General features: G+C 29.6%; 2 protein-coding genes across 2 annotated transcripts in view; both read left to right on the plus strand.

Moving 5' to 3' along the window:
- LOC100878748 (uncharacterized) overlaps window positions 1-12,117 on the plus strand; it is a 911,930-nt gene that overhangs the window by 399,778 nt on the left and 500,035 nt on the right. The window lies entirely within an intron of this gene.
- Window positions 1-12,117, plus strand: part of LOC143264809 (uncharacterized) — a 202,884-nt gene that overhangs the window by 156,037 nt on the left and 34,730 nt on the right. The window contains exons 2-3 of the mRNA XM_076533679.1: window positions 3,273-3,507; window positions 5,450-5,867. Of these exons, the coding sequence (XP_076389794.1) occupies window positions 3,275-3,507; window positions 5,450-5,867 (651 nt within the window). The 5' untranslated portion in view covers window positions 3,273-3,274. The remainder of the gene's footprint in view (window positions 1-3,272; window positions 3,508-5,449; window positions 5,868-12,117) is intronic.

Here is a 12,117-nt window from a genome sequence, read left to right on the forward strand (position 1 = left end):
CACTGTCCTGGCAGGTGCAAATTATTATACCAGCCGTTCTACGAACTCATTTTACCGTTTGAACGACATCTTAACGATTGGACTGATGATTTAATTACAAAGTCCTTTGCTGAGTAATATTAATGTCCATTTATCTACCGACGTTTCATCTTCTTCGAATAATTTTTGTTTGGACTAAAAATTCAGAAACTTGATAGTTTCGAAACTTCAATATATCGAAATTCCTAAATATTTAAATTACTATATTTTTTTCTAAATGAATACATTTTCAAATTTCTAAATTTCTAAATTTCTAAATTTCTAAATTCTCAGATTCCCAAATTCCCAAATTCCCAAATTCCCAAATCTCCAAATTCCCAAATCCCCAAATTCCCAAATCCCCAAATTCCCAAATCCCCAAATTCCCAAATCCCCAAATTCCTAAATTTTTAAATTCCCAAATTTTCAAATCCCCAAATCCCCAAATCCTCAAATCCTCAAATCCCCAAATCCCCAAATCCCCAAATCCCCAAATTCCTAAATTCCTAAATTCCTAAATCCCTAAATTCCTAAATTTCCAAATTTCCAAATTTCCAAATTTCTAAATTTGCAAATTCCCAAATTCCCAAATTTAAAAATCCCCAAATTCCTAAATTTCTAAATTCCCAAATACCTGAATTCCTAAATTCTTGAATTCCTAAATTCCTAAATTCCTAAATTCCTAAATTCCTAAATTCCTAAATCCCTAAATTCCTAAATTTCCAACTTTCTAAATTTGCAAATTCCCAAATTTCTAAATTCCCAAATTCCTAAATATCTAAATTCTTGAATTCCTAAATTCCTAAATTCCTGAATCCTTGAATTCCTGAACTTCTAAATTCCCAAATTCCTAAATTCCTGAATTTCTGAGTTCCCAAACTTCTGAACTCCTAAATTTCCGAATTCCTAAATTCCTGAACTTCTAAATTTCTAAATTCCTAAATTCCTAAATTCCTAAATTCCTAAATTCCTAAATTCCTAAATTCCTAAATTCCTAAATTCCTAAATTCCTAAATTCCTAAATTCTTAAATTCATAAATTCCTAAATTCCTAAATTCCTAAATTCCTAAATTCCTAAATTCCTAAATTCCTAAATTCTTAAATTTCTAAATTCCTAAATCCCAAAATTCCTGAATTCAATAATTACGAATTTTCTCAAAAATCCTAAATTCCAAAACTGTTAAATGCCTACCTCTAAAAATCTAAACATATTAAAATTTAAAATATTTGCACATTTCAGAAATTAAAGATTTATAAATTTGCAAATACAAAGATCCGAATTATTCTCGAATTCAAAGGTTTGAAATTCCAATAATTTAAAGATAAAATATTGATTTCACCAGTATTTCAGTTATTAGTTTAGGGATATATAAGAGGATTTCTATTCCCGTATATTTTATATCTTTGATAACAGTAATATTTGTGTGCATCTCGGATTTCGTTCCTCTAAAATTCGTAGCAATTAATACGGCGTTTGCCGACGAAGATTTTTCTGTTCATCTGTGAAATGAAAATCGCTTTGGAAGCAGTTTAAAGCACGAAGACGGATATACCTTTCATCATGTATTTAGTTTCCTTGAACGCTGCCGAAAGAATTTCAAGAGATTTTAAACTCGCAAACCAAGACCCGTTTCAGAAGCTTCTTTATTGCAATATTGTTATGATTATCGCTTCGAATATTTCAATTGCCTTCCATATTTGGTTCGTGCCGAAATATTAATGATATTAAGCAATCGAGCAGCATTATAATTCACTTAGTTAATTGAAATATTGTATAATTAATTAAAGTATCGTATAATTAATTGAATTTTGAAATGGATAATTTATTGCTGTAGTCGTATAATATTCTGGAGTACTAAATTAAATTGCAATGAAGATATGTTTATCAGTGAAAACTGATGACTATTATATAGCATTTAACATTTTGAAAATTGATATACTCCACTAGAATTACAGTAATTTATTTATAGAATTATTCTAATATAATATAATAATGTTTGTCTTAATTTGAATTATCCGCGACTGAAAATAAATTTTATTTTTATCCTACATATTTTAATTTGTTTAATAAGATCAGAATGGTGTATTATACTTATAATACATAAGTAGTGAATGAATAGTCTGAGTGAATAGCTTCATTTTGTACTAATTACTCTTCAGACTTATGTAATCTCTTAGGTATAATTTAATTTCACGAGTTATAAGAAGATAAATAGATAGTTTCACATAAACTGACCAAAATATTCAATTTAATAGCACTGTGTTTTTGCAGCACGTGAAACGTGAAGTACAGCCAAATAAAATACAAAATTTTAACAATAGGACATTTATTGTGAAATAATAAAAAGCACCTTTCTTGATTATGTTAAGAATATAATAAAATTTATTTTATTTATCAGTTACTTTATTACGAACTAAAATTAGTCATGTTCGTTCAGTAATTAATAGTGATCAGATAATTAAACGCTGAAGTTTGTATGTACATCTTTTTATTCAATTAGGGTGTGATTAAATTACAAAGAACTTTATGTTGATTTAATCACATCGATATGTTGAACATTCTACTGATTTTTTTCTTGAATATTTTTTTCATTCTTCTTAAATGTCCTTTTGATCTTTTATTAACATGTTAACTGCCACACCGATTCAATCGAAAATTTTACTAGATAATGTTTTTATGTTCAATAAATCTTACGAAATGCATAATATTTTATTATGTTTATTATTAGTAGTTCCAAGTAGTCAATACAAGTATTTCTGATTAGGTAAATGAACAAATTCCTAATAATACAGTTGAGTGATTCATATATAAATTTTAGAGTCACCCATATGTGGATGACGTGGCAATCAAAGTATTACAAAGAATATTAGAATACTATATTAATTTTTTCAATTTTATATTACAATACTAAATTTTGAAATCTAAAATTAATGCCAAATTACCTATTATTCAATTAACTAATTTTCCTTCCAAATTAGTCACATTATGCACATACGATTAAAGAAAGTGCACAAATTGCGGTGACTGAAATCAATTACCATAAATTATCCAGCATCAGCAAACGTACTAAATCGTTATTTATACAGAAAACATTAAATCAGCTAATCTGAACCAGCATCAGGCTCAGAAAAGTATAAAACGATCACTCTGAAGAGACATAAAAGAAACCGCCAGCTACGTCCACATCAATTTCACAGGAGGTTCCATTAAATCAGCAACAAGAGTTTACCCAACGTGTTGCTTGGGTTCCCAGGGATGGACGATCACGAGATTCAGTCGACGGTGGAGTCGATCCTCGGGCCCGGTGTGAAGGTGGTCGATTGCGAAAAGAAATCCAGCATGAGAGAGGAAGAAGTGTTGCTGATAAACGGTGTACCGATTCCCTTAGAAGGGCCGGATGGCGTAGCCATTCGTGAAGCCATGATAACTGGCCAGGTGCCACCGTGCGATCTGCTCAATCAGATCCTCGTTAAGGCTGGAATACTAAGGTATCATCGTGGATCATTCTCCGTTAGCCCTAATTCGAAATAAATTGCAGCTGCGTGGTTCCCTTTTTCCCTTGTGTCCTGTTATTTCATATGTCATGCTGCTCTCAAATATACCTGTTTAGAGTCGATAAACGTTCTAAATTCGTCTTGAAACGATTGAATAATTTATGACTTGCGCGATCACGGATCGCGACGATTTTCGTTATTTGATTTTGATATTATACTACTTAGGGGAGAGCGAAGACAAAAGTAACAGCGTGATGAAAGTAATATCTTGTACTCGCTTTCACAAACTTTTTTAGTTAATTCGATTCTCATAGTTGCATGCGAATATCTGTTTCTTTCCGTTGATTGACACTGAGCGTGGTTAAACTGAATCGGCAATTTAGGTCACTCTGACTCTATCATTTCGACTTTCTTAATATTCATATTTAAATATTAAACCATTTGTTAGAGCGTTCTTAGATAATATCGTTAGAAGTTCCTATAGTTTCTTATAGTTCCTATAATTTCGATAAATCTTGCGTTGTAAATTGTAAGATTTCTGTTCTGGAAAATGTGGTTGGGGAAAGTAACTTGTTACGATAGGAACGAAAAAAAAACGTAAAAATTATACCCAGGGTGGTATGTTATGCATGTTATGACTATAATTAAAAATAGATAAATAAACCACATATACAATACCAAAGAAATGCTTGAAGCTAGTTCTGCAATCTACTTTTCATTATTTAAATGTATAGCCATTGTTTTTATTATTATTTAAAATGTAATATATTTGTTTAAATGTTTCTTTTTATTGTTTCTTAATAAAAATCCCATTCTGCCTCAGAAAAGTATTTTTACTTAATTCTCTTCAAAATGATTTGTGATCTTGACCCATTAGGATGAAAGAAACAATGACGCTAACCGTAAAAAAATTATTATACCTAGTTCTCTGACATGAATATTGAAGTTAAATTATTTTTAATATTATTTTTTCTATTTATTTTTACTAAGAGATTTTCTTTAGTAGATTCATTTAAAGTACCGTTAAAAGTAAAATTTATTTTTCTTTATATTTAATATTTATAATTATAATATTCATTGAGATAAATTGTGAACTTCATTAAGACGTAAACTTGTAGAGAAGCTAAATTTGGACTAAATGGTAGATTGATAAGCATATTTTCTTGTGGCAGAATTTTAGTTTTTGTACCTTTAAAAGGTGATTGGCAAATAGATTACATGTGAAAAATGTTACTTTTGACCACGCTTTCTTCAACTACCTGAAAATTAGTAATTATTAGATTTGTACTCATAAAATGAGAAAACATGTCATTTTTCTAATGGAGTTCTTAAATAATTAGTATAGATGCATTGCCAATATTCAGTATTAACCTTTTGCACTCAAAAAGTGATACACCATTAAATTTAATACAAATTGGAACAAATAATTTCTATATAAATTTATAGATATATATGTGATGTATAAACGAAGGGAAAATTTCAATTAGAAAATTTTGAAATTAAAAATATTGAACAACAAAATTACTTTTTCAGCTGCAAAAGGCTAATGAACTTTAAGAATTTGGAAATTCGGGGATTTAGAGTTTCTAAACTTAAAAAGTTGTAACCTTAGAAATTTGAAAAATTTTAAATTAAAATTTTGAGATGTGAAAACTTGGTAATTCGAAAATTTAGAAATGAAGAATTTAGCGGTTTGAAACTTTAAATAAATCAAATTTAATAAAATTTCAACAAATCCTACTATGGTATGTAGAAATAAAATTATACCGAATATCCAATAAATCCGCGAATCAACTCCCCCGTTATCCGACATCTAAGAAGCCCCTATTCGAGCAACGAAAAAAGTATCTGAAAACGTCGCGAAGAAGTAACGAGCTCAAGTCTCCGAGGATAGATCCACGATGATAGCCGTTTAACTGGGTATGCTTGCAAAAAGGGCCCCTGTACGACTCGAGACATCCTTGAGCGTAAAATCGTCCATCGTGACGAAGGAGGAGGTCACCGTGGCACGAGGCGGAAAGGTCGTCGACGAGAGAAGCCGCGAGACGAAGGAGAACAATTATTACGCCTCGTCGACGAGTGAAATATGGGAACCTGTGGGAATCGTTCATCGGCCAAGGAATAATATCAAGCCTTTCGACAGCTCGGACGAATCGCGACCGAACTCGAACGCCAGCTCGGACCAGGGTTATACCACAAACACCAGCAGCAATCACGTGCTTAGAGAAGCGAGCGGTTCAACCACGGTAGGTTGTCCGATTTGCGAAGATAACGATCCTGATTGTGCGCGTAGGTGTCTTGGAGGACTTACAGGACTGGGAACAAAGGTACCGGTTCAGACGACCAGCTCCGCGGTAAGCGATTTTCATTTCTATTTTCCCTTGCTCGAACCGCGTAATATTTTAACGACCACGAGGATTAACCTGTTAACCGCGGAATTTCACTTTGAAAATCGCTTGAGGGATGCGTAATTGAAATCAAACAGTTCATGCATGTACAATATTGTGCACTTGCAGAGATGTATCAAACTCTTCTTATTTTTATCAATCTGAGTTTTTGGATGATTGTGGCTAACAGTCTTTAACATTTTTAATGCTGAGTTTTATCTCTTACGGTGTGAGGAAAATCGAGCAAAGACGTTTATGCCACAGGGTAAATGATCTTATTAGAAATTTTACGAAAAAACTAAAGCGAAAAAGAGTCAAAAGATAATAAAATGTATGAACCAGAAAACTTAAAGAGAGAAAGTAATTTTAAAAAATTTAGTGTGATTATTTTTCATTAATTCATTATTTTAATTTTGTAAGAAGATCTTGATTCTGACATTTCGTTGATTTTACGTCCTTATTTTTATACATTTCAATTTATTGACGAAATTTTTAATGAATACGTTTGATAAATTTATACAATTTATTTTTGACATATTGTAAATAATTATTTACGAAATACTGACCATAATTTCCTACCAAAAACTCATATCATTCAAAATAGGGATTGGTATATTTATGTAATGCACGGTAGAACAAATGCTTGGAGTATAAATGTAATAAGAAAAACGCAGAAAAATTACATTTTTTACGTAATAAAAAATTATTAAATTGTTAACGTTAAATATGCAGAAATAAACTTTTGGATCAACATTTATATTTGTCGAAAGCAGTTAACTGGTTTGATCGAGTTTAAAAGACACGTTTACAAGTTTTCAGAATTGTTATTCAGTATATGTCAATAATCGTATGTAACTATTATTAATTAACAATATTATTCCACTATAAATAATATTATCTAATAACATTGTCTATTATTGTGTGTAAATTTTTGAATCGACTTTCCTGCATGTTTCATTGCATCTATGTAAATATGAGGTCAATTTTTTAGCATTGATTGAATTTATTTTAGAAGTTTTTAGAACTAAATTTATTTGTCAATTGAATATGCTGACAAATATTAACTGTGTCATTCCATAATTGTATTATACATATGATGTGTAAACAGTAGCGATATAAATCTCCATAAGATGTTACAAAAGCAACAATAATTCAATAAATGATAGTCAAAAACGTTTCATTGAAAATGTTTGAATTTTTATTTATTTTATATTCTCTTTATCTTTATATTACTAACGTCATTAACTTTATTAACAACGATCATTCTCAGAATGATTAAAAAATGTGTCGTTGTTTATCTCAACCAAACATTGCGCCGTTTTTATTTCGCGACACCTGATAAAATAGTTATTACAGACACCGCACGTTCTTTGCAAAGTAACCATCTTAGTTATCTTGTTCAGGGAACTTATTCAAGATACCGATAACTTTGTTAAGCATTGCGAAAACGCAAGAAGTTTGCGTAAAGCTGTTCATGAGAAGTATCTAATTTGTATACAATAAGTACTTGGTTACTGCTATCCTTGAGACTTCATTAAACAAACTCCTTGTTCAGATACATAGATCTGCTTTCAATTGAAAATCTAGGTTTTAATTAAAAATATTTTAATAAATTTAATCGTACAATAATTTTATAATTATTTTTTATTGCAATAAACACGAAAAACATTTCAGCTAATTATACAAAGTTTATGTAATTAAAAATCTGGTTTTCGACTTAGGTTTTAATTGAAGACCAGAGTTTTCGACCTAGGTTTTAATTAAAAATCTAGTTTTTAATCGAAAAATCTGGTCTTTAATTAAAACCTAGATCGAAAACTAGATTTTTAATTATACAAATTTCGTATAATTAGCTGAGCTGTTTTGCGTGTTTATTATAATAAACAATAATTATAAAATTATCGTACGATTAAGTTTATTAAAATATTATATTTTGTTCAAAAATGACATTTTGCATATTTCATTTCTTTTAAATGACTATTTTTATATCATTATAACCAGAGTGTAAATAATCAAATAATGATGATACAAGCATAATAAAAATGTATAACAAAAATAATTCTCGACACTAAATTCAAAAAGCTGAATTTATTCCTCATGTAATAAAGAAATCTATTCAGTTTGATTTATTAAACACTGCATTGTACGTTAATTTGTTAATAAAATTATTATGCCGTGTTCTTCCCGACTGTTATAATAGTAATAATAAGTGCAACGTTTAATCGGAATCTCAAAGAAACAACTACTGCGGTAGAAATAAGTAATTAAGGCAATTATTATCGTATCACTATAACTCGTAGTGCAATTAAAATTTCAAATTAAATAGCGCAATGCATTTAAAATATCAGATAAGAGTATTAATTAGAAACAACGTAAACTATTATTTACACTTTAAGTAGTATTATTATTGTTTCATACAATACAATTGTCTTACTTATTTGAACATCTTTTAATAAATTTATTGTAGTGAAAATAAATATCTCTAGTAAGGTACAGTGAAGCTCTAATTATTAAGGCTATAAATAATTATTTTTCAAATTGAGGTATTTATGTTTCTACTTTTAAATTGTTAGTAATATTAGCAGTAATATTAGATATTAAGAAATTTATGAATTTGAAATTTGAGAATTTGAGAATTTGAGAATTTGGAGATTTGGAAATTTAGAAATTGGAAAATTCAAATCTTGTGAATTCGGGATTCACAAATTTAGAAAATCATAATTTGCGAATTTAGTACTTAGAAATTTAAAAATACAAAATTTGGAGATTTTAAAATTCAGAATTTAACAGTTTGGCGATAAAGAAGTCTTAATATTTGGAAATTGTGAATTTGTTAATTTGGGTATTTGGAAATTAGAAATTTAACGATTTTTAGATATAAAAGTAAATATATGTAAATTCGTGAGTTTGAGAATTTAGATCTTTGATCATCTCAGAATTTCATGAAAATTTGGAATATAAAAATTTAAATATTTAAGAACTTAGAATTTCAAAAGTTGAATATATACAAATTTGGTGAGTCAAAATTTTATATTTGTGCATTTGTCGCTTAGAATTAAAAGATTTTAAAAATTCAAAATTTCGAAATTTGAGAATTTAAATTTAAATCATGTTAGAATTAAAAAATTTATTTAAATGAAATAAAAAATTTCATTATGGAAAAATTGAAAAGTGTAGAAATTCAAACTTTGTTCCTTTACATTACTATTTTGGAATCTTCCATTGTTTCTAAGCATCCTAAATAGTAATATAGAGAAACAGTGATTGAATTTCTACACTTCTCAATTTTCTAATAATGAAATTTTTTATTTCATTTAAAAAAATTTTTTAATTCTAAGCGACAAATGCACAAACGTAAAATTTTGACTTATCAAATTTGTATATATTCAACTTTTGAAATTCTAAGCTTTTAAATATTCAAATTTTTACATTCCAAATTTTCATGAAATTCTGAAATGATCAAATTTCCAAATTCTCAACTTCACAAATTCTAAATTTCTAAACATCAAATTCACAAATTTCATGTTCTTAAATCCTCGAATTCAAAATTTATTTAAATGAAATAAAAAATTTCATTATTAAAGGAATTGAAAGATTTAGAAATTCAAACTTTGTTTCTAAGTATCCTAAAACCTAATCTTCATACGAAATGTCGAATATTGAAACGGGTAGTGCAACCGCAGAGTATTCTCCCCCATCACCACCTTTCTCCCTAGGGAATTTTACCACGTTCAGCACTGTACGCCACGAAGGAAGAGTGACGAGCGATCGTCGTTGAAGAAACGACGGAGTGACCTAAAGCCAGCTAGCAAGAGTGATAACTTTCCGTGCGAAGAAGCCGACAAAGCAGCTTATATGGCAACTTACGCGGCAACTCGCTTCGCCAAGGCGGTTTTCTATCTCGCGCTATTCGCTCCTATAGAATGTAGAAGGACAGCAGAGGCCTGTCAGCTATATTAGTATACCGCTTGTACAAACAGGCTCAACTTAGAAAAGATCCACAGACAGCCAAACACAGTACGCGTGTGTTAGAAGCGTTAGCTGAAGCGAGCTATGTAGAATCTATCATATTTCTAATTAACTGTGTGGAGAATCAGTTTTATTGGCTATATTTGGAATCATTCGATTCGACTAACCGATTAGAATGGCAGTTTTGGGGTTGATGGATGAATAACGATTATTTATATTTTATTGATATTTAATGATGGGTTGGGATATCGGTGAGATTTCGTTAGTTTTGAGAGGTTAGAGGTTTCATTAGAGGAATTTGAAAAATTAGGAAGGTGGGATTTGGATATTTCAAAAGTTGGAGGTTTGGGATTTGGGAATCGGGCAGTTTGAGGTATTTGGTAATTCTAGGATTTTGGGAATTTTTAAATTTGGAAGTTTGGAAATTTGGGAATTTGGGAATTTGGGAATTTGGGAATATGGGAATTTGGGAATCTGAGAATTTGGTAATTTGGGAATTTTTGAATTTTGGAGTTTGCAAAATTGGGAATTTGGAAATTAAAAATCTGGGAATTTGAGAATCTCGGATATTTCAAAATTCACAAATCCAAGAATTTGGGAATTTTTTAGTGTGGGGGTTGGAGAAATTAAGGATGTACGAATTTAGAAATTTCAAAATTTAGCAATTTGAGATTTGAAAATTTATCAATCTGATAATATAGAAATATGTTGATGTGAAAATTTAAATATTTAACAATTTAAATTGTTTTAGTACAAAATGTAATGTATTTAATACAAAATTTTAAATAATTTAATTATTAATACCCATAATTTTAACCACTATATTGAATGAGACAATGATTATATTATTCCATTATCTTTTCGTTGTTTTTTAAGTTTTTTTTCTATTCCACAATTAATAATGTTCAATTTGAATTTATATCCAAAGTCAGTCTTCATATTCATAAAATATAAAATTCAAAGTCGAACGTTCAACCCTTCAGCATAAAATTTTTCCTTGAAGTTTGCTTGAAAACGCCAATTGTAACAATAATTTACTTCATTTCCAGAAGAAACACATATCCAACTCTGTATAAATGTTTGAACAGAATGAACAATCGTTAACACATTAGTTACATATGAGTAACGTTTAAATTTCTACATGAAACTATCACCTATATTACTGAAGAATTCCTTTACTTAGTTATTAGTTACTTACGTAACTGATTGTATGAACTACTTAGATTCATGAATAATTAATATATTAAATACTATAATACAAATATGTACTATGTATTTGATAATACAGTATTCTCTCCGTAAATGTTAAGAAGATCTCTACCGTAAATGTTAAAATTCTATCCCCACTACTGTGGGGAAATCAGTCAAGAATGAAACACAGTCAGTCACCAAAACGATAAGGATCGAATATCGGTGACACACATAGTAATGCAATCAAAGGAAAAAATTGCAACTTTCTTATTTCTTACTATTTTTTCATGAAACTTTTACTGTCGTATTTGTCTAGTTTTCCTGATTAAAATGACACCAAACATGATATAATTACGTTAGCAATTGCGTGTGTAACAAGTGATTAAAGTTTTTAACATAAAAGAGGACGGCGACGGAAAAGAAAGAGAGGCAGAAGGTTGACGCGTTCGGCAAACATGAAAGACTCGTGCCTGTTCTGTCTTTTAAATTCAAAAATCAAAAATTCTTTATTTTTGGTTTTTCGTAAATGGAACTTTTACCATCGTATTTGTCTCGTTTTTCTGATTAAAATGACACCAAACACGATATGATTACCATCGTAATTACTTATGTAACAAGCCATAAAAGTTGCGGGCTTTCACACTTACGGCAAACTTTACATTTACAACAGAGATACGAATTCCTCCTAACGGCTTGCTATACAAGTAATTATGATTTTAATTATACCGTGTTTGGTACCATTTTAATCAGAAAAATGAGACGAATACGATAATCAAAGTTTCATTCACGAAAAACCAAAAATAAAGAATTTTGATTTTTGAATTTAAAAGACAGAACAGTCTTTCATGTTTGCCGAACCTCAGTCCCTCTTTGTCTTTTGTGTTGCAGTCTTTTTCTATGTTCAGCTCACTACAAAGAATGTAGTACCTATTCCATAAATGTTACAATCGAGACCGGCAGTTGTAACATTTACGGAGAGGATACTGTATTTGTTAAAAATGAAGACACTAACAAAACTTTCAACTGCTTCTTAACGTGGCAGCCAACGTGTTAAGAA

Source organism: Megachile rotundata, chromosome 7 (genome assembly GCF_050947335.1).
Source record: "Megachile rotundata isolate GNS110a chromosome 7, iyMegRotu1, whole genome shotgun sequence".
In the NCBI taxonomy this organism is placed as follows: Eukaryota; Metazoa; Arthropoda; class Insecta; order Hymenoptera; family Megachilidae; genus Megachile; species Megachile rotundata.